Source organism: Habropoda laboriosa, unplaced genomic scaffold (assembly GCF_001263275.1).
Source record: "Habropoda laboriosa isolate 0110345459 unplaced genomic scaffold, ASM126327v1 scaffold36, whole genome shotgun sequence".
NCBI classification, from domain to species: domain Eukaryota; kingdom Metazoa; phylum Arthropoda; class Insecta; order Hymenoptera; family Apidae; genus Habropoda; species Habropoda laboriosa.
Window position 1 is genome coordinate 1,390,847 of NW_017100155.1, and position 21,294 is coordinate 1,412,140.

The following is a 21,294-nucleotide window of genomic DNA, read 5'->3' on the forward strand; positions in this document are numbered from 1 at the left end:
ACCGTTTCCCTTTCCTCCGTCGTAAAAAGCTTAGGTTATTCCAAATCATGTTTTAGGATCATTTTAAAATAATCGTGAAATCTCGTTAACTGGAATTTATATTCAATTCAGTTGTTGACAATAAAATGCCTGTAATTTTTCGCTTCGATTAGTATTAAATTCTGTAGAACATTTGAAGCTCTGTGGAAATTGAATATTGATTGAAAAATATTCTAAATAATTTTGTAAATATTTTTGAAAAATATTCGAAATTTTTTAAATATTTTAGAAATATTCGTGAAAGTATCTCTTAACTTAAAAATATTCTAAACAATTTTCTAAATATTCGAAACTTTTTAATATTTTAGAAATATTCATGAAAATATCTCTATAGAACCTTTGAAACTCTATGGAAAGTGAATTTTCCAAATAATATAAAAATATTCTAAAATATTTCGAAAGAAATTAGTATTTTTTCAGAGTACCTATACGAAGCTATCGTAATAATTTCAAATTTAATAATACTTTATTATAACATTTCTATTGGTACATTTATTCTCGAAAATACATACATCCGTTATAATTATATGGAGATAAAATTACCGGTTTCCGTAACACGTTGAAAATATCATAAATTAGCGAACGTTGAGCTGGCAGAAAATTTTCAACTCAAGTTTTTCGCAAACATCCGTCACTCTCATACTTATATAAAGAACTGCGCGTATTTTTCCGCTTGTTGACTGCTCACCGTTTATCCTACAAGGTTGTAAAAAATGTTTCAAATAGTTGGAAATATAGGCAATACATATGTACATAAATATGAGCTTCTAGAAAAAGGATAACAATCTCCTATGTAGAGGCCTTCATACTTTTATCCTTTGGATCTCGTTAAAGTGTGCGAATATCGCTTGTTGAAGTTGTACTGTAAGACATACTCGTGAAAAAACATATCACAGGATTAACATTATCAAATCCTCAGATTGAATACCAACTTCAATTAAAAGAAAAATACTTCGAAATATTACACTAATTATCCCATTAAACGAGATACCTTCAAGTATTAAACAAGAATATTACACTAATTACCTCGTCCTATCCTAACCTCAAATTTCATTTTCATCCATGTAAAAAAATTCGATCGTTATTTTTCCACGCTATAAATAAACGAGATAAAAAGATTCCAGTAATTGCTAACTATTTCCATCTAAATTACAAAGTACGCTTTACTGCTGTTTTATGGTAAAAAGAAAAAAGAGAAAAAAAAAGCAAATTACAGGTTACAAGCTGATTTTCTTCTGCTCGTCATTACGTTCATTACGCTTCTTCGATAAGAGAGTATCAAGTGACACTAACGGCCGTTATGCAACCCAAGGAACAACTTACGATATCGGGCGTAAAAATGGCTCTTTTTTTTTTAAATTATCACTTAACGCGTTTCGACGTTTCGCGTTTTGCGAACTTTCGCTACGTACAGTAAATGGGTGTATCTTCTATTTATTTCGCAATTATTGTTTTATCGAAATTGTAACAGATAAAAGAAACGGATAACAGTGTGCGAAAAAAACATTCTTATTCAGATAATAAAGAGAATGTGCGTGATTGAAATAATTTTCAGCGTCGACTGTCTTGGTGCAGACGAATTTATCGTTCGAAACGAGCTCAGCTCTTTGGTATAAGGCCATAACAACAAGTTGATCATTATGCCGGGTACGCGTGTCCTCAGATTTTTCAGCAAACTTTATTCTTTAGTCGTAACGAGAGATAATGCGTCTGTAAATAACCTCGCTTGATAGTACCTTGTTTTGATACAATGCGCGATATCGTGGCGAGTCGCGTAAAGAAATTGTAGATTTCGTACTTTTAACAATTTTGGAGATTTCGTTTCTTCTTATATCTAATTTTTTTTTAATAAACTCCTGCAAAGTGAATTTTAAGTTATTCTGGGTTCAAAGGATTAATCGAATTTGTATTATTGTTCGCCGTATGAAAATACTGGTAATTTTTGTATTTTTTTTTTACGAGTGGCAATTGGTGTATTTAACGGTGATGAAAATGATCTTCTTATTGTTAGTGTGAACATTTTCGAGACGTTTTTTTTTCTCTTTTTTTAATAGAACTTTAGATACAGTGCTTTAAAAAAAAAAAAAAAAAAATGTATTTAGTTAAAATAATTTCCACACGATTCTATTACACTTTTCTCAACGATTAACTAATTTCATTATTCGAAATTTATAGTAATCATCGTTCTCTGAATTATAAAGTTTCGTTATTCGAAATTTGTAAAAATTATCACTTTTGAATTCAAAAGTTTCGTTATCGCAAATTTATAAAAATTATCAGTTTTTGAATTCAGAAATTTCATTATTCAAAATTTTTAAAAATTATCGATTCTTGAATGAGAAAGTTTCATTATTCGAAATTTATAGCAATTATCAATCCTTGAATGAGAAAGTTTCATTATTCAAAGAGCGACATTTCATTTGGCGCCAATCTAATATAAAAGAATATAGAATAATAGATAACAGATAATAGAAGAATAGAAAGGACGAATAGAACAAAAAAATAGAATTTATCGCGATGTAGAAAATTGCGAGTAAGCGACGCAAAGCTATCATTGAAATTTCCTCTTGTTTTTCTTTTTAAGTAATTTAGTATTGATTTTACATCGAGTACTATGAGCAATTGCGATGGAACGTGACGATAACTGAAGCGGTAGTTATCTAGTTTGTACGTAGTGGAAGGAAACATTGTTAAAAGAATTTCCTATTGTTAAAGGATTAGAGTAATGGTGTCATAGAAAAGAAAAATACAGAGAAGTTGTTCGATTTTTTTTTCTCTTCTTTTCGCTTATTATTAGTTAGCCAAAGTGGCCTATTCTTCTTTTCGTGTGACCATTCGCTCGTTACAACGATCGATATTTATTAACAACTGACAAATATAATAGAAGCTGCTGTGTCAAGTACAAAGAGACTGCACTGATCGTCTATTTTTAAAAAAACAATGTATATAGATGTTTGTAAATCTCTCGGAATATAAAATTCAACGAAATTCTGAAGTTGCAAATAACACTAAGAGAATAAAGAAACATTTCTTCGTAAAATAATAAATATTAATGTTCTTGTCAATAAGATAGGAAGAATAATATGTATCCAACACTGTCAACTGACAATGTAAACCTAACTTGTTTATTCAATGGGATAGCACCTCGAGATATATTTCACATGTAGTTCGAAGTATGTATTTCTAAATTCTTCTTGAACACATAGTTAACGTTTGTTCAAAACGGATATATGCAATTTCGTTAAAATTGCATATTAACTTGATTACAGAAATGCAAATCCTCTTTTGTGTTATACTTTATAGACATTAGTGTGCTGAAACATATTTAAAGTTTAATCCTTTCGCTGCATTGGATGTTCGACCGTTTCAAAATTTCTTTTATTAAATTAAGGTGGGCATAGGCAAAGGATAAAATTAAGGTGAAAGTGCGTCAAAAGATGCGAGAAACACATTACGAGAACATTTTCACAACGCCTACAGGCGCTTAGGGTACAGCGCGAAAAAATATTCGAAACGCCTATAGGCTCCAAGGTCACAGCGTGAGAAAATATTCACGCCTATAGGCGCCAAGGGTTCAGCGTGAGAAAATTTTCACAACGCCTATAGGCGCCAAGGACACTGAGAAAATTTTCAAAGCCTCTATAGGCGTTAAGAAGACTGAGAAAATTTTCAAAGCGTCTACAGGCGTTAAGAACACTATGAGAAAATTTTCACTATGTCTATAGGCGCCAAGGACACTGTGAAAAAATTTTCAAAGCGTCTATAGACGTCAAGGACACTGTGAGAAAATATTCAAAGTGCCTATAGGCGCCAAGGATATAGCGTGAGAAAATATTCGCAACGCCTATAGGCGCCAAGGACACTGCCAGAAAATATTCGCAATGCCTATAGACGCCAAGGACACTGTGTGAAAATATTCAAAGTGCCTATAGGCGCCAAGGATATAGCGTGAGAAAATATTCGCAACGCCTATAGACACCAAGGACACTGCGAGAAAATATTTGCAACGCCTATAGGCGCCAAGGTCACAGCGCGAGAAAATTTTCAAAGCGCCTATACGATTAAAAATAATCTGATATAATTTGGACCCAGATAATAAGAAACTACTGATAACTACCGTAGATAACAGACCAATTATCTAATCCTCTTTCCTACATCATTTTTGTTTCATTATTTACGTATAATCTGCAAACAGTGATGTTAACTGTGTTCTAGGGAGCCGTACGATTACAATCCGCTTCTGGTCAGCGCTCTCTCTGTGGTGAAGTTCAAGAAAGCGCAGATGGACTTGGTGCGCGTGGAGACACGGAGCCAAATTTTATTTTCATTTTTATCTGTCGGGTGGGGCCTGCTCGCCGACATTGACATTGAGAGCGAACGTCTACGAGCGATTGGCGGTCAGAGATTTACGGTTTGGACTATCGCCCGGCTGATAGGACTGAGAACGTACAAGGGCAAGGTATCTTACTTGCCGTGCGATAAAGTACCGTACGTGGAAAATGTAGGTAATGGCAAGGCCTACGAGTACGCGAAGGAAGCACAGATATCGCACTCAAGAAGCTGCGGCGACGATTTGGATCGGTACGTTTTGCGCGTGACCTTCTGCGACATTTTGCACGCAGAAGTGTGAAACTTTTGTTGCACAGTCGAAAGATAAGGAATTGAAGAAAGTCGCTAGAGGAGACGTTTTTCAAAAATTTTCCACGTTCTATCTTTGTATATCTGAATAACGAAGAGGAATATCTAACAAAATATTGTAATATTCTCCACTTTGTATCCTGTAACACTATGTGTGCCTTTCAATAAGAAATTATGAGGTGTTTTTGTGAGAAAGTTCATGCAATTTGTAATTTTACTTTATGGAATGTTAAAAGATTGTTTATGTAGCTGAATGCGTATCAATGTTCAGTTTATAACTGGCACTAGGTTTTGGAAAAATATGTACATTCCTTTTTTTTTTCTTTTTTATTTATTTAATGTCGCATCAGCTTATTTGCCATTAGCGATCACACATTTCTACAGTATTATAATACATTGTCTTTCATATTATATTATTATTTGATGTACACTCCTGTTTATAAGTATTAAGATAGTTACTGAATGTGAAGCATACTGAAATCTATTGGAAACTACTGAAACCTACTAAATTTTACTAAAATCTACTTGCTGAATGTGAAGCAAGCCTCTTTGTCGTTGCAAATTTATTGTAAAATTATTTGACTGACAAAAATCAGTACAAAATTATGAAGATCCTAAAAAGCAAATTATTCATTCTGAAATCTTGAAGTATAACCAGTACATATGTATACTTTCACCAATATATGACACTAACTTTGGCAAGAAAATATATCTTAAATCATATAATACTTTCTACATGAACATAACGGTTGTCCTAATACTTATGAACGACAGTATAGATACCTACCTAAATGTATGCGTTAGTAAGCGTAAAATGAAACTTAAAATGTACTTTCAAATGATGATTTTCTTGCGCAAACACCTGGTACGTTCTTGCAAAGAGCGTTGGAAAATTTAGCATGATAAGGAACATGTGACTACACTTGTTACCTCTGTGCAAGTGAATATTGAAAGCGAAACATTAAAAATCAAGTTGGTACTTTGTTCACGTGTGTCCCAGTTTCACATAACACACGGTATATGCGTTAAACTGTCGCGTGAGACACTGTCTGTCAATTTTTCGTTGTACGTAAAATCAGAATCTTATCGTGCCAAAAAGAAAAGAAAAGAATGATGTAAATGGTGTCCGCGAAGTCCGCTAAGTCCGCTTAAAACACTGTTTGCCTCATGAATATATTCTTAATCTTGAATTAGTAATTAAAGTAACATCAAAGGCTTGTGTTTTAATTCCAAGTGCTGTGTATTGTTTAATCGTTTTTAGATTAAAGTACAAGGAACATACTTTTATAAGTTGGTTTTCTTTTTTTTTTTTTTGCAGTTGCATATCATTGTAGAAAAAGTTCAAAGTGAAATCCAAGGCCAAAGTTGATTATTGGTGAAATTGTTATTATATGAAATTAATAAGTAGGAAAAGTTATATGTAAAAGTGTGTGTGTGTGTGTTTTGCTAATATTAATTGGCGATAAATACAATGGAAATTATTGTATGTTTAGATACAGCAAAGTTAGCGAATCAAAGAGCTTCCACGACGCACTCGATGGAGATCCTGCTATACTGGATGCGTCCTTCGATGGCTTCGACGATAACGAAATAATAAGCGAAAGTATCACTTTAGAAACGGATGCTGAGAGAAGACAGAGGCTAGACAGCTTCTATTCCGCGACCTCCGCGAGGTCAACTTACTTTAGTACGGGTTCAATTTCTAGTTACCATAGCGTCGAAGATCCTGATAACATGGAAATTGGTAAGTATCTAAATTCGTTCAGTATTCATTTCGTTATCTTAATGAAATGTTTTCCTGATTCGACGTTGTTAAATTGTCCATTTAGTTCATTTATTCGAATACATTTGTAATCGTCTTATGCACAAGACTGATAAAATAAAATTGCATAAAATTAAAATGAAATTTTACATAAAATTTACATAAAATTTGTATATATTTCTATTTAAATTTTATTTATAATTTTTATATTCAATATATTTTCAACAGTTTCTGAATGTTAAAATATTGAACGAAGGGTGTCAAATGAAAAGCATAATAATTCAGTTAGCAGCATTATGAATTATAAAAATATAAATTTTATCAAAATCCTTATTCCTACTTCTTTCCTTTTTAAAATCATAATCTTTTTTTGTAATTAAGATGCAGAGAACAACAGTAGTCAAGTTATGTATGGTCCATCGTCAAGGCTGCCAGCTCTTACTTCAGAAGTATCAAGTTCCTGGACACAAATTCAGGGTGAGAAGGATAATAGTGTACAAACTGGACGAATAGAAAATTCTGAAATCACTTTGATGCTCAATAAAATATCCAATACTTCAAAAGTTCTTCCTAGGAAATGTTTTTCACATTTTATGAGGATATCTTTTTTTTATCTTATCACTATTAATTTATGAAACACCTGCACTGCAAGATTATTATTATCATAGTCCAACCTACATTCATTAAGTAACAAATGTTCTATATATTCTTACAACATTGCAAGAAGAAATTGTTCAAATACAAAGACAAAAATCATTTATTTTTTATCAGAGTGGAAATTAAAATTTAATATCTAATGCATATAAAACCAGCTGATATTATTATCGTTTAAATCAAGCAGATGCATACTGGTTTACTTCTTATACTATCTTCTATGCATCTGACACGTTTTTATTTATTAATTTCAAGCTTTATCTATCGCGATACTAAACTTGGTAACGCTGCTACACTCACTTCCTTAAAAACATACAGGCGACAAGGATAAATATTGATGCAACCAGTTTTACTTACCGTGACCTGTATTTGTACACGATACGCAAGCCTTTTCGAGAGTAAGGCCATTAAGACATGTGTATCAGCATAAAACGGAACTCGATGAAAACATCAGGCGAACTCGTAAACAAACGTATTATAATACTATTGTACAATTCCTGTGGAATCAATGAGACGTATTGGAGATTTTGTTGAAAAAAAAAAAAAAAAAAAAAAAAGAATTGTGAAAGAAATATTCAATCGTTTGATTTAAATGATATCTATGATAAACGACGTAAATATGAAATTTACATAATTTCTGTATGTTTTGTTTTTCAGGAGAGTTTGTTATGGTCCATGCGGCATATCAGTCTCATTTAGGCCAAGATTATTTCTTTGCTCCTCGTGCCAAATTGGCGGACGGTATTATTTGGCTCGTGATAGTGAAAGCCGGAATCACTCGAGCCAATTTGCTCCAGGTAAATAGCCCAATTAGAAACAATATTTCCTGTATTCTAATTCATTGCTGCTGTTGCAAGTGAGAAACGCTTTCAAAGACGAAACATTTGTTGCTTAATTATTGATAAATAGTTTAACCCTTTGTGGTTCGTTATTGAATCAAAGGAAACTTACACTTTGGAACGATGGTGCTTGAATAATTAACAAGTGTTATCAGGTAAAATCTTAAAAATTTAAGATACGAAAGAGTATAAAAGTAATTACCGGAAAAATCAAAATAAGAGAAAGTTGGAAAAGGTAATTTAAATTCAACAGTCTCGTTACTTTCATAGTTCACGACCGTCGCAATTGTACATTGTCACGCAAATATAACGTAATAGTTCCTAAACTAATTTGCGAAAAGGGCAACGCTTTTGAAATTCAATTACACATTTCACAATGGTACCATAATTTGGCGGTTGAGCAAGAAGTTTTACGATTTGAATAGATTTACGAGTTTATCGGTGGCATGGGTTGACTGTAATTCAAACTAGCCTTTGAAGCTTATATGAACTCGATAGGTAAACGATAAGCAAGTAAGAGCGAACTGAAACACTGATCACGTGCCTGAACTGTTTTACAAACTTATCAGACTACATTATTAAAGTTAGCAAAGTGAAGTAACTTTCAACTTTCAATCTTATTCAATAATATGTAAGTAGATGCAATTTGATAGATTAACTAAAACTTGAACCACAAAGGATTAAATGATTTCACTGAGAGAAATCTGTATTGTTCTAATATCAAGCAACAAGTGAAATTAAAATCTGACAATAAATGATCATGGTTTAGTCAAGATTAAATTAGAAGCAAAGCAAGCTTGACGTTTTTTTTTTTAAATTATGACTGTAAGAATTTTAAGAGTTATTTACTGTGCCTGTTAGTTCCTGTTGGGTTTAAATAATGGTACCCACCTAACACGTTCTGGCATCGACATGATACCGGTAAAGGCGTTTCGAATAGAACCAGAGGAAGGAGCGAACGGTTACATTACTGTGGATGGAGAAAGAGTAGACTATGGACCATTACAAGCCGAGATATTTCCGTCTTTGGCGTCAGTAATGTCCCCTTGATACAAATTAGCGTTAAACTTCGTATGGAGTTAGCAATGGAAATCAAATGGTACAATCCTAGAACCTTAAGTTCAATGATATATACATATACGGTAGCATGGTCCTGGTGACAATACTGTATTAAATATAATCGCGTTTGCGATACATAAAGTACGATTTAGCTCAGAGGAATGTGATAGGTATACATTGTAGACTGTGAAGTTAAATCATTCCATCAGATGTATACGAGTATGTATAATTTAACGAGATCAACGCAGCCATAGTTTGTATAAGCTCGAATGTTATTTTATAGAGGTTTGTCGTTTGTACGAAATGATTCGATGCTCTTGTTAGAAATTTTACAAGACCGAGTTTATGCATCAGAATGAAGTAAATTTTTTTTGCAAAATATGAATCCGAAGAATCTTATTTTTCAAATATTGTTATAGCCATTAATATCGGTCTACATACTTTAGTTTTTAATTATATGATAAATACAAATCGTTTAGATTTATATTTAATAAAAATTACAGATTGAATACATAATATATAATTAGTTTATTAAGACTTGTTAATTGTTAAAAAAGCATTTCTTATTAAACTAGTCAACTAAACATTTATAGTGATTTGATTACATTCTTTTGTGTATCTGCAGAGAAAACTGCATTATTACATTATAGATACCTGGATTATTCAGTTTTCTCAATTTTAAAGCATATAATGCGCCTGTAAAATTTCGAACACGACCATTGTACCTCCCTGCATAATACCGTTCAATAGTGCTGGTTAACTAGTAATTATTAATTGCGTTCGCTAGCCTAAGGCGGCATACCTTTTTGGACTGTTTCCTATATGACGCACAATAGTGTAACTTTAAAATATTCCACAGGCTTTGTGCTAGTTAGCAAGTACTATTGTTGAGTTTGATAGCTTAACAATCAGATGGCATACACTTAACCCTCGACTTACACGTCAGATTAGCGATGTGAGTTCCATGTAAATTGAGACCAACATTGACGTAGGTGAAAAATTGAAGGATAGACTTTAAGATTCCATTTTTATCATTCAGTATAAAATGAGTAATTTATTTCTGTATTTATTAACTATCATTTTTGTATATAAAATAGCTTTTAACATTTTATTAATGTGCAAATATTTCACAATAGAACCTCTGTTATCCGAATAAATAAGTGGAATGCAATTATTCAGATAGTAAAGCACTCATTTTTTAACTGTTAGTATTTATCTCTCTCTCTCCCTCTATTTTCTGAATTAACAAGAATGAAATGTATTTATATGTATGCCACTTGAGTCTGCTATATTACTCCATTAATTACTCCAGAATTTAAAAGGAATTATATCTTTATATGAAAAGAGTGTTTTAGTATAAGAGTGATCGGATAATAAAGATTCTATTATAAAGAAATTCTCTCCTTTTTAAAATTTTCGTTCAACTAACTTTTTAACTTTCAGATACATTTATTGTCAACGTTATTTGTTTTCTAGTTAATTCGATAACTAAAAGTACCTTTTAATATGCACTTACAGAATAGAATGAGATTTTCTTCTGTCATTTAAAAATTGTAAAAATGTGTAAAAATCGCATTGTTTAATACCACGCAGTAACTCGAGGATTAGGTGTATTTTTTTCTCATTGATTACCAAAGGAGAACCATTAAAAATTCGTCAAAGATCAACGATCCAGCTTTCGTTCAATTGTTTTCTTTATTCTTTCAGTGATAAATGTATATTGAATACTGTATTTCTTGTACAATTGTATAGCATCAATGTGCTGTGGTTTCCAGTATCCACGCAGATGGAATATGATCGAAAAGATTGATTTTGTATAAAGATGCTGATTTTTTTTTAGCTTGTATGCATTTTATCGACCAGGCTGTTATTGTAGCTGATTGTAAATGTTGGCGATACAGTATTGATTTAATCACGATAGTGCTCAAATCTTGTACATTTAGATGCATTTACGATTGAAGAAAAAAAGAAAAAGAAAAAGTGTCAGTCTTGTGGTTGAATATACATAGATTCGCCGTTTCTGTTCGTCTTATGTTCACGTTTGAGGTATTTTCTTGAGAAAAAGTAGTTAATCCACCATTTGTCCGACGTAAAAACATATCAGTTTATTAACACATAAATGTGGAAAACGTTGAGGATATTATACTTGATTCTGAAAAGCGTACGGTTATCGAAGAAAGGAATTTTTAAATGTAGATAAAAAAACATTATCGAGCGCCAGAGAACATTCGATATCGCGTATTAGAGACGAAATTTGTGTATGAATTACACTATTAGTTGCGCTTTCATTCATCGAGAACGAATTCGTCGACGTTCTTCTTTGATTAATAAAAAGATTTGAAAATGAAAAAAAAAAGTATCGATGAAACGTTTAACGCGTATTATATGGTAATTATAATTTGTACTGTTTTATATAGTTGAAGCGTTGTAAATCTGTGCCAAGAGATGCGTAAAGGTTATTAAGAAATAAGTAGAATGATTTCTTCTTATATTTTTTTCCTTTCTTTAACCTTTTGTACTCCAAGCATTTTTTGGTAAGATTAATCAGCAACTTCGGCATACTTTTGCAGTGAAACTTTTGAAAACACAAGGGTTTGTTTTGAAAAAAAAAAAGAAGATTTTTAATTTGCATTATTTTAATACTGTAAAAGAGACCTGAATTTTACAATCTTAAAGTTCTCCAAAGTAATTACGCATGTCGCCATTGGAGTGCAAAGGGTTAAGTTTAAATTATCCTATATTTAGTTTCGTGCCAAATCCTCTGTTCGTACCTGTACTTCAAATACCAAGAATTATTATGTATGCTCGTATATATTTAGAAGGATTAAATTTTTTACGAAGCAAAGAAATCAATTATATATACTTGTTGTTTTAATCATTGTTATGCTGTACAGTACAAACGAGCTTGTAAATTATTGCCGTTTCCCTAAAAGAAACTATTAACGTAATGCAATATTTTTATTTGCGAGAGTCGCAGAAAAAAGAAATGAAAATGATACCGAAAAGTCTCCCATTTCTTATCTCCAGACGATCAATTTCATTTTTTCTCTCTTTAGCATAAAATGGAATTAAATTGATTAATTAACTTAATTACATATGAAAGATATTGTAAAATCAGTCTGTAAATTTATGTTACAGTATAGTTCGTATGATATGGTTTGTATAAAACACATTCTAATTTAAAGCAATACTAGAGATTAGATTTAACTAATTTAACGAGAATGTTCCAATGACACGCTTGTAATAAAAAAAATTGTTCTTTATAATTACAGATAAATTTACGCTTACTATAAAGAGTTCTATTTAATCCTTTCTAGTCACGTGATGCTTTTTAACGACTTTTTCTTATTTTACCCTATAATAACTAAAGTAACTATAACTAAATTTTCGGTGAATAAATATTGTTAAGTGTTACCGTAAAAAATTCGTGAATATTATTGCAAATGAGATATTTGCTATTGTCAATTTTGCAAATATAGGCTAATATCGTAAAAAGCTTGAAAACTATTGTAAATGTTAAAAAATTAATCTGTAAGAGTTGATAATCAAAGTTTTAACGATAACTATAATAATTAAATAAAGCTTCATATAGAAATGTGACTAGTAAGGATTTCAAAATCGAAGCGTAGGACTTTAAGCGGCGCATTTCTCGATATTTACCTTAAAAGTTTCAGCAAATATAATTGTGTTAAATAGTTACGATTGTACTATAACTTTCGTTCCTGGTGATTTACTTCTATTGTGTATATACGGAATATGACGATTAATCGTGTCGTTGTTAAAAAATAAAAGCTTCTTCGCACGTTATTAAGAAAACGCTGCATTGCTGCTCAAAGTGAAAATTATTTGTCATCGATGAAATCGTATGTATCTATAATACATATGATACATATGTATATTGATTTTTGTTATTCCGCCTAGTTTTCGGCGGAACGATCGTTAATGTTTTTGAGAATAATGAAAGTTATTTAGTATGATAGAGATTACAGATGATAATAAATTTCTTTATATAAAATCACCGTCATCCCATTAGCTTGTTTAGCATCGCCTAATGAGAGTTGTCTCCATCATCCCTGAAGATTACTGAATTATTAGCATTGAATAAGATATTGGGATGTGCTGATATAAATATGTGCCATAGTGAATCATCTTTACAATTTTGTGAGTATCATAAATGTTGGAAGTCCAAAGTTCAACATTCTGTGTTGCATCATGGTAGCACAAAGATTAATCACAAACTACTTATTCATTTCCTTGGAAATTATTTATTTAATATAACATAATTTTAATTGGGAGACAAAAAATTCCTATATCACACGATTAGATTACAACAATAAAAGCTTATAGAAAAACATTGAAGTTCACAGAATCACAAACGCAGGAAATGAAGTTTCCATTTGTTATTTATTTTTTTCAAGAACATTCACAGAATTTCTCTCAATCCAAGCAATCGAACCAAATCCCAATCTCATATAATGACGATATTCTCAGTGCGGTATACATTTATATTTGGATATAATTATAACAAAATCAAAGAGAACAAAAAGAGAAAAAATTTGGAAAATATATCACAGCATAAAGAATAATGAAATTTTGGCAAGTTTTGCATCATACTTGAAGAATTACACCAGTTTTCACTATCATTTTAACAATATAATATAACAGTAAAAAACAGTGCATCATTCAAGTTGAACTTCACTGAATTCATTTTATTTGTTGTTTAATAAATACTTTGTAAGAAATACTTTTTCCATTCTTTTTCTCTTCTTTTTTAATTGGAAATATTAACATAATGTAATAATATACTGTTTAGCAAAGGATATATTTGCGAGGTAAATACCGATAGCTTGATTTTCATATAATTTGTTCACTGGTTCACACATTTAATTAATACTCATAGTTACTATTGAGGCTGCAAACAGAGTGAGGAAATACGTACAATACAATAATTTTCATGAGTTAGGGTTTTTATGTTAGAAGTAAGGATACGATGTTTTTATGAACACATTGAGAAGCATACTTTGTTCGTCAACGGGTAATACTCGTGTAAAATTGTAGAAATACGTTTTTTAAAAAACTTCAAGATCAAGATGGAACATGCCAAATGCATGCATATATTTTGCAGCCAATTTTTAAATCTTTTCTGCTTTGCATTAATTGGAAAAAAAATTAAAAATTTCAATATTTTTGAAACAAATAAATTAAAATAAAATTCCACCTTCCAAACCTCTCAAAATTTACAAAAATAAATTTATAGCATTTCTCTGTTATAAATATGTATAAATAGTAAAATTACACGTTTTATTTTTACACTCTGTTTGCAGCTTATTAAATTTGATAAACGAAATATAAAACATCACTTTTTCATTCAACTCGTAAAAAAATGATGCTAGATTTAAAATAAACGTATCTTTCATCTCTTGTTATAACATAATCTGTAAACATGTTCTAAAATAGTATTTTACAATAACTTAAATATTTAAATTAGTAGCACTATATGTGTTAATTGAATTGAAAAAAAAAAAAACGACCAACTTTCATGTTAACGTGGAATAAAATATTTAACTAAAATTTGTATGTTTGTCTTTCCTGCAATTTGTATCAAATGTATACAGTTGACTTAATAACGCTATGATATGCTGCGGTCCAATTTTGTTCCTAACAGAATTTGCATTATTTTTTTCTTGAAATGCAATCAATTCAAACCAATATCTATTAAGAAAATATGAAAAAATTGCAATCAAAGGCCGAAGTGGAACTTTTTGAAATGCATTTTATGAAATGTATATAGCTTGTTATTCTAAAATTGAGCCTTTTTTTTAACCCACAAGAATATTATCCTTTAAGTATCTTTTCAATAAAAGACTTCTAATTGAGCTATTTTGGACACATAGTAAACAAGCAAAACAGTTCAATAATAACCAAACGAAAATATTTCTTCTAATCGTCTAAATGAAAGTAATGAAGTATATAAAACATTGGGACTGTCATTAACAAAAATAGATTGCAGTACTCAATGTAATAATCATTTCTTAATTCGCGACACTTCAATATATCGCTTTAACATTTGCATAATTGAGTTATAATTCTAACACTTTATACATTAAAACTTTATCGTTATCTCGCACACTTATATAAATTAAGAAAGAAAATAACGCATTTAATAACTAAAAAAAAAATGAAGAAGAACTTTACAGCATGGCTGTAAATTTTAACTCATTCTATTGATCTCTCCTTTAATTTCGTATCATGTTCAGTTTTGTTAATATGAATAATTAATGCGTTAAAGACAGAGCATCTAAATCAGACAGCAGTTCTTTCACATCATCCAGAACTTGCACGGTGGTACTAGATGAAGGTAAACGCGAATAAGGGGAGTACACAGGTTCCATATTCTTGGAAGCGTACCGTTCTACATATGCAACCATTATCTTAGTTATAAGATGAATTTCTTCTCTTATTTTCATTCTGTCCAGAGCAGAAGATTTATATGAAAGCTCTTTTCTGCTTTCTAATTTCGACCGTATTAATTGTATTGGAGTGTGACCATCGTGATTTGAACAAAAAAGATTTGTTCCCGCGTTTAGAAGAAGAACAAGCACTGATACTTGATATGTTGCAGATGCTAAATGTAATGGATTATTACCTACACAATCCTGAAGGTTAGGATCTGCACCATTCTGCAATAGTAAACGTACTATTTCTGCATAACCCCTGTAAAGAAAATATCAAATATAAAATATACAAGTAATTAATTATGAGGCAACTGAAAAAAATTTACCTGCTGGAAGCAAGATGAAGTGGAGTTCGTCCCTGTGTATCACAATTATTGGGTGTAACACGACAACTTAGAAGTCTTCTTATCATAGGAGTGTTGTTTGTGGCTGCAGCAATTCTCATTCTGCGATCATTACTAAACAGTATTTCTATAAGTAATTAATTATGAGACAACTGAAAAAAATTTACCTGCTGGAAACAAGATTAAATGGAGTTCGTCCCAGTATTTCACAAGTATTAGATATACCACAAGTTACAATTCTTTCCATCATAGCAGTGTTGTATATGGCTGCATCAATTCTCATTCTGCGTTCATTTCGATGTGTTATGCGAAGAGATTTCATTCTCCTATTTGCTAAAAGAAAAGGAATATTATTACTAAAATCTAATTACATAACATAACACAAATTTAATTCTAAATAATATTTAAATATTGTCTAATACATTTATTAAACAAAATTGCTTTTTCTTAATACATAGTTATACATAATTATTTTAAATAAACATATTTTACTACTTAGTCATTCAAATTTACTTCTTACATTCTGTTAATTATCAAGATTAGATGTATACTTATTTATGAACATTAGAATAAATTGTTAAGGTTCACAAAACTTACTACAAAATTTAAATTAAAAGTAGTATAATCATAGGAAAATTATCAAAATAACTTACTGTTTTTTAATAATGTCACATCTGATAAATCTGGAACAAACTCTAGCTTTGTTGAAGTCTGCAACAAATAAAAATTTTTTTTTTATCTAAACATTGTGGTATGTTTATTTTAAACCGTTTATTACATACTATAAAATTTCCAAAAATTATGAATATGAAAAAGGGCAGTTACTAAATTAAATTTTTTAATATAGTTAAGTAATTTTTAAATTAGAATTAATAATTTTAGCTGCTTATTAATGAAATAGTATGTCATATCAAAACTATAAATTAATTTAAAACAAACATGAAACATATACAAAAAATATGGAAGTGCGCAAAACAAAAACAAAGTTTTAAGTACGAAAATTATGTTATTGAAAGTGATATCCACTCCCGATAAAAATATACTAAAATAATTAAAAAAACAATACCTACATCAATGGATTGAACGATTGGTCCCGAACTACTGGTAGTCGGTGTAGAATTTTCGACTTCATGTACAATTTCCGGGCAAAATATTCTGGGATACGTACGATTTTCATTCATGAAAATGAATGAACCCAACGATGAAATTGGAAAACTGAAATCTGGATGAGGAAAAGAACCAAGTTTGATCGGAGAAGTGTTTGGTTCAATTTCGCATATATCATTTTGACTACTCGTTGTTGCAAAAGCCGAACTGACATTGATTTCATTTGTTGATATGTCTTCATTTTGAGCGATTGAATCATCATCCGAATTATTACTTGTTTCGATTCCCGAATCCATGGATGTCATTTTCTATTTAACTGTTCACCAATGTTTCAGAAACGAGACGCTTCACTTTCCAAACTTATGCTTAGGAAAGTGAAATACAGTACGTTCATGCGTAGAAGTTGAAACATCGACAGCGTCAATCAGACCGCCGGAAACAGTGATGCCAGAATCGTGGGACGTGGGCCAAAACGCTTACCCCCACTATGACCTACCTCCGTCTCCCACTATACCGTCCTCGTGCTTTCACACAAGTGTACCGGTAGCTCTGTCCGTGTGCGCAGCCTGTTCGGCACTTTCCGCCACATCGACGTCACCACGTGATTCTCCAGCAACCTGAGCACATGAGTAACAATCAGGAGATTCCCTTTGAATCTCGGTGCGACGCAGTGTTTCGAGTATATGGGCGTTCGGGACAAAAATCATAACTTCTAATTTAATCAATTTTCGACCTAAATTCTCTAATACTTTTTTGAAGAGAATTCAAATATGCATTGATTGGCACATAAAAAAATATATGGTTTCATATAAAATAAAATTGAAAATTTTCGAGTGGTATAAATGTTTTAGCACTTTACCGACCGGTAGCCTATTAATCGGCTTTTTGCCGCCAACGCTTACTGACCGGTAGCCTATTAATCACTTTTTTGCTGCCGACGCTTTTCGACAGATAGCCTATTAATCGGTTAAAGTTTAACATTTCTATAGGTATAAGAAAAAGCGCATATATTCCCGCGCGATAGCCTAGAGTTTGCACAGAGCCGGTGTCAGCGATGTATCTGTGGCCGAGTGAGCGGTGAAATGCATAGGATGTTCAACCGCTACCGGTCGGTAAAGTGGGACGTGGGAAGTGGGAGATATAAGTGAATTTTGTGGGCGGGACGATAATTTCAAGAATTGGGAGAGACAGTTGCGCCTGCTCCTCGAAACTTACGGATTGCACGAAACATGATGAAGGTATGTATTGGTTAGAAGAAAACTTTTTCGACTTCTAGATTCATCCCTCCAAATTTCGTTAAAATCCTTGGAGGTCAGGTATATAGTCTCTTTATTAAGTGCTTTGCACATCAATACTTCTCAAATTTTTTATTTCACTGAAAAGTTACAAAATGAAATTATAAAATAATTAAAAATAAAAAGTAACACCGTCGCACCGAGATTCAAAGGGGAATCTCCTGATTGTTACTCATGCGCTTAGGTTGCTGGAGCGTCACGTGGTGACGTGGTGTGGCGGAAAGTGCCGAATAGGCTACGCACACGGACAGAGCTACCGATACACTTGTGTGAGAGCACGAGGACGGTATAGTGGGAGACGGCGGTAGGTCATAGTGGGGGTAAGCGCTTTGGCCCACATCCCACGATTCTGGCATCACTGCTTCAACGTATTCTATCGGGTGTTAGAAAGCGACTGATTTACAGCGTGTCTTTTTCGCGTATTGTCTAGTTACATCTTGCTAGTTACTTCTAATAATCTGAAGTTCACCTCGTTTTATCTTTATATTCTACTGCATATTTTCTTAATTATTGTAATACTATGTGTCGAAAATGAGCGCATTATTGAAAAAGAAAGAAGTGTAACATTTTTTGTAAATGTAGAAATGTAATATTATTTTTTATGTGTTTCATTTTTGTCATTCAAAATAAGATTAAGTAAGGCATTCATCTACTTCATTGATACATATTCTATGGTTCGCGTATTTGATATCATTTTCAATGATATAGTAAACACAATTATAATTTAAAATATTTGTTAAAACTTTTATTGAAGTAAAATGTTATCACTTGCGTCAATGACATTGTTTCGTGCTAGTCGTTATACACGTAGTATACAAACATGTTAGTATACACAAAAATTTTGAAACAATTTTTGAGATGTAGTTTATATTTTTGTCTTTTCAGATTTGGTTGTCTATGTCAATAAGTTTCACACATCTTTTACAATATATTTAGATCAAACCTGGAGAGAAAAGTAAGACGAATTTCATAAATTATAAATGAACAAATATAGATTAAATGAAAAATTTGTTATATAATGATTATAGGAAAGGTTTGGTAAAAAATCCACATCATGTTGGCCCAATCATTACTTCACCAGATTATTCTTTTAAAGATAGTAGACCTATTCCATATGGTGTAGGACAATTAAGACGTATACAGAAGCATCAAAAATATGTGGTACTTATCTTAAACAAGAATATATTTAGGACAATTTAAATTAGATCAAAGTAATAAAATTCTTAATTTACAGAAGCAGGTTGTTCAATTGGTTGGGGAAATTGATCGTGCAGTAGAACGACATGCTATGTTAATGAAAGAAAAGGAAGATGAAAAACAAAAGATTCTGGATAGTAAATTGAAACCCAAAGGGCAAAAATTAATTACTAGTACATAATGTTTCTAAATTATTTCATAATTTATAAGTAAATTTAAACAATAAAATATACTGGCATTTCAATATGTTGTTTTAAAACTGCATTGTTTATTTCAAAGCTATAAATATAAATTTATTTGAGTTGGTAATTAATAGGATATTTTATAAGTCGTGGAATTTTGTCTTTTTCTTCTTGTGGAATATCATACAATTTAACTGGAACAAGTTTTAACTGTTTGATTTGATTAGAGACATTTTCTAACATATCTTGAGGAATATTTTCATCAGAAAAAATATGTAACCTTTGCATAGTTTGTCTTCGTTGCAGATTTCCAGTCATTGAACTATAAACTGCTTTTTTAACAATCTGCAATGTATAATTAAAATACTTATAATATCATTCGAAATATATTAATATTCTACTAAAATTTATTACTATTTACCATAGTGGGATCTTTACTATGTAACTCCCATGCAAGTGTCCAAGTGGCACCACCATGGTAAGTATTATGATGAAAATATACACGTTTTTGCCATTCATCTCCTCTTAATGCAATTTCTTTACTGTTTATTATTATGACATGATCACCACAATCATCTATATAATAATTCAGTATAAGGATATTAATATTAATGATCACATAATATGAAACTTGAACAAAATAGTATTACACTAATATAAGTATAACATAAATAATGAAATTGTATTTTAAAACACTGTCACTGAACTTACATAAATTCACTATTTGCATATAATACTATATATATATATGTATATATGTACTTAATTCTACCTACTTAATGGATGATATATTGGTTTGTATAACCCCATAAGATAGTACTTTATCAAAGGTGCACTTTTAAATGGATCTTGCCAAGCTGCATCAAAAATATGCCAGATACGTGCAAAGGTACCCCAATGCTATAAATAGATTACAACCATTTAGATGCATAAATATATTAAAAATAAAAACCAAATTAATATTTCAATATTGTACTAAAATATGTCCCCTATGAAAATTTTTTTAATTTGTTTAATGAAACACTTCTTAAACAACATAACCTATCAAATAAGCATTTATAAGAAGAAATAAATAGTAAAACTCTTGAAATTATTTCCTTTAAAAAATTAAAACATTAATTTATACGATATAAATATAAAAAATAGTAGTAAAAGAATTTGTTGTTTACTAATAGAAAGATGGGAAATTGAAAATTGTTTAGAAAAACAAACCTGTCCTCTACGAACAAGAGACATTGCAGTTTATATAAAAAACGTAATGTTAACGCAAGAATAATAATATATGTTATTAAATTGAATTGGACATTATATTTTTAAGGTTAAATTCTGATATCGAGTGTATCAATTTCGGTGAAAAGTTTCTTAATTTGGTAACACTGTAGATGGCACCGTCTATTTCAAGTGCACATGCGCTGAGATTTAAAGATTCTTAACTTTATAATTGAATCCGTTTATTATCACTGACGGAATATAAGATATAAATTGTTGGAACTATACTTCATAAAATACTTCAAAATACGAAAGTTAAAGCTACAGCAATGAATTAAATATGTTCAGATCCTCACATTGGTATGTTTTTGTGGATATTTTACATAGTAATGTGTATCAAAAACTACAATTTATAGCAGAATTCAAAATGCTAGTATCTGTTCGTGCAGGTATACTTTAAAAGAATGTTAAAAAAATTAGAAGATAATTTAAAATTTAAAAAGTATTTTAATGT

The 21,294-nt window shown here is 31.0% G+C and overlaps 4 protein-coding genes across 5 annotated transcripts in view; 2 read left to right on the plus strand and 2 right to left on the minus strand.

Moving 5' to 3' along the window:
* Positions 1-9,235, plus strand: part of LOC108576198 (sphingosine kinase 2-like) — a 36,568-nt gene extending 27,333 nt beyond the window's left edge. The window contains exons 3-7 of the mRNA XM_017939147.1: positions 4,255-4,620; positions 6,171-6,421; positions 6,821-6,916; positions 7,751-7,890; positions 8,794-9,235. Of these exons, the coding sequence (XP_017794636.1) occupies positions 4,255-4,620; positions 6,171-6,421; positions 6,821-6,916; positions 7,751-7,890; positions 8,794-8,982 (1,042 nt within the window). The 3' untranslated portion in view covers positions 8,983-9,235. The remainder of the gene's footprint in view (positions 1-4,254; positions 4,621-6,170; positions 6,422-6,820; positions 6,917-7,750; positions 7,891-8,793) is intronic.
* Positions 9,236-15,266: 6,031 nt separating this feature from the next.
* LOC108576278 (ankyrin repeat domain-containing protein 54-like) lies at positions 15,267-17,317 on the minus strand. 2 transcript variants are annotated; one of them, XM_017939246.1, is made up of 5 exons: positions 16,861-17,317; positions 16,444-16,501; positions 15,958-16,123; positions 15,773-15,892; positions 15,267-15,705 (listed from the first exon to the last, which is right to left on the minus strand). In XM_017939246.1, exons 1-5 carry the CDS (start codon positions 17,200-17,202, stop codon positions 15,267-15,269), a joined length of 1,125 nt encoding a protein of 374 aa, XP_017794735.1. In that variant the 5' UTR covers positions 17,203-17,317. The 2 variants fall into 2 exon arrangements, with proteins under 2 accessions (XP_017794735.1, XP_017794726.1); XM_017939237.1 differs by having other exon boundaries at positions 15,773-15,904.
* Positions 17,318-18,890: 1,573 nt separating this feature from the next.
* Positions 18,891-19,570, plus strand: LOC108576032 (39S ribosomal protein L52, mitochondrial). The gene is made up of 4 exons (XM_017938979.1): positions 18,891-18,999; positions 19,078-19,147; positions 19,221-19,353; positions 19,427-19,570. Exons 1-4 carry the CDS (start codon positions 18,951-18,953, stop codon positions 19,568-19,570), a joined length of 396 nt encoding a protein of 131 aa, XP_017794468.1. The 5' UTR covers positions 18,891-18,950.
* A 112-nt stretch (positions 19,571-19,682) lies between these two features.
* Positions 19,683-20,824, minus strand: LOC108576293 (39S ribosomal protein L13, mitochondrial). The gene is made up of 4 exons (XM_017939257.1): positions 20,784-20,824; positions 20,348-20,471; positions 19,993-20,147; positions 19,683-19,916 (listed from the first exon to the last, which is right to left on the minus strand). Exons 1-4 carry the CDS (start codon positions 20,805-20,807, stop codon positions 19,683-19,685), a joined length of 537 nt encoding a protein of 178 aa, XP_017794746.1. The 5' UTR covers positions 20,808-20,824.
* Positions 20,825-21,294: the final 470 nt, after the last annotated feature.

Excerpts from the sequence above, each read along its gene's own strand:
- LOC108576278 (XM_017939237.1), bottom strand. The coding sequence starts at position 17,202 with ATGACATCCATGGATTCGGGAATCGAAACAAGTAATAATTCGGATGAT. Across the intron at positions 16,124-16,443 it reads TGTGACATTATTAAAAAACA|CAAATAGGAGAATGAAATCT; the intron begins GTAAGTTATTTT and ends CTTTTCTTTTAG. Across the intron at positions 15,905-15,957 it reads TTTAATCTTGTTTCCAGCAG|TAATGATCGCAGAATGAGAA; the intron begins GTAAATTTTTTT and ends AATACTGTTTAG.
- LOC108576032 (XM_017938979.1), top strand. The coding sequence starts at position 18,951 with ATGTTATCACTTGCGTCAATGACATTGTTTCGTGCTAGTCGTTATACA. Across the intron at positions 19,000-19,077 it reads TCGTGCTAGTCGTTATACAC|ATTTGGTTGTCTATGTCAAT; the intron begins GTAGTATACAAA and ends TTGTCTTTTCAG. Across the intron at positions 19,354-19,426 it reads AGAAGCATCAAAAATATGTG|AAGCAGGTTGTTCAATTGGT; the intron begins GTACTTATCTTA and ends CTTAATTTACAG.
- LOC108576293 (XM_017939257.1), bottom strand. The coding sequence starts at position 20,807 with ATGTCTCTTGTTCGTAGAGGACAG. Across the intron at positions 20,472-20,783 it reads CTCTTGTTCGTAGAGGACAG|CATTGGGGTACCTTTGCACG; the intron begins GTTTGTTTTTCT and ends ATCTATTTATAG. Across the intron at positions 20,148-20,347 it reads ACCAATATATCATCCATTAA|ATGATTGTGGTGATCATGTC; the intron begins GTAGGTAGAATT and ends ATTATTATATAG.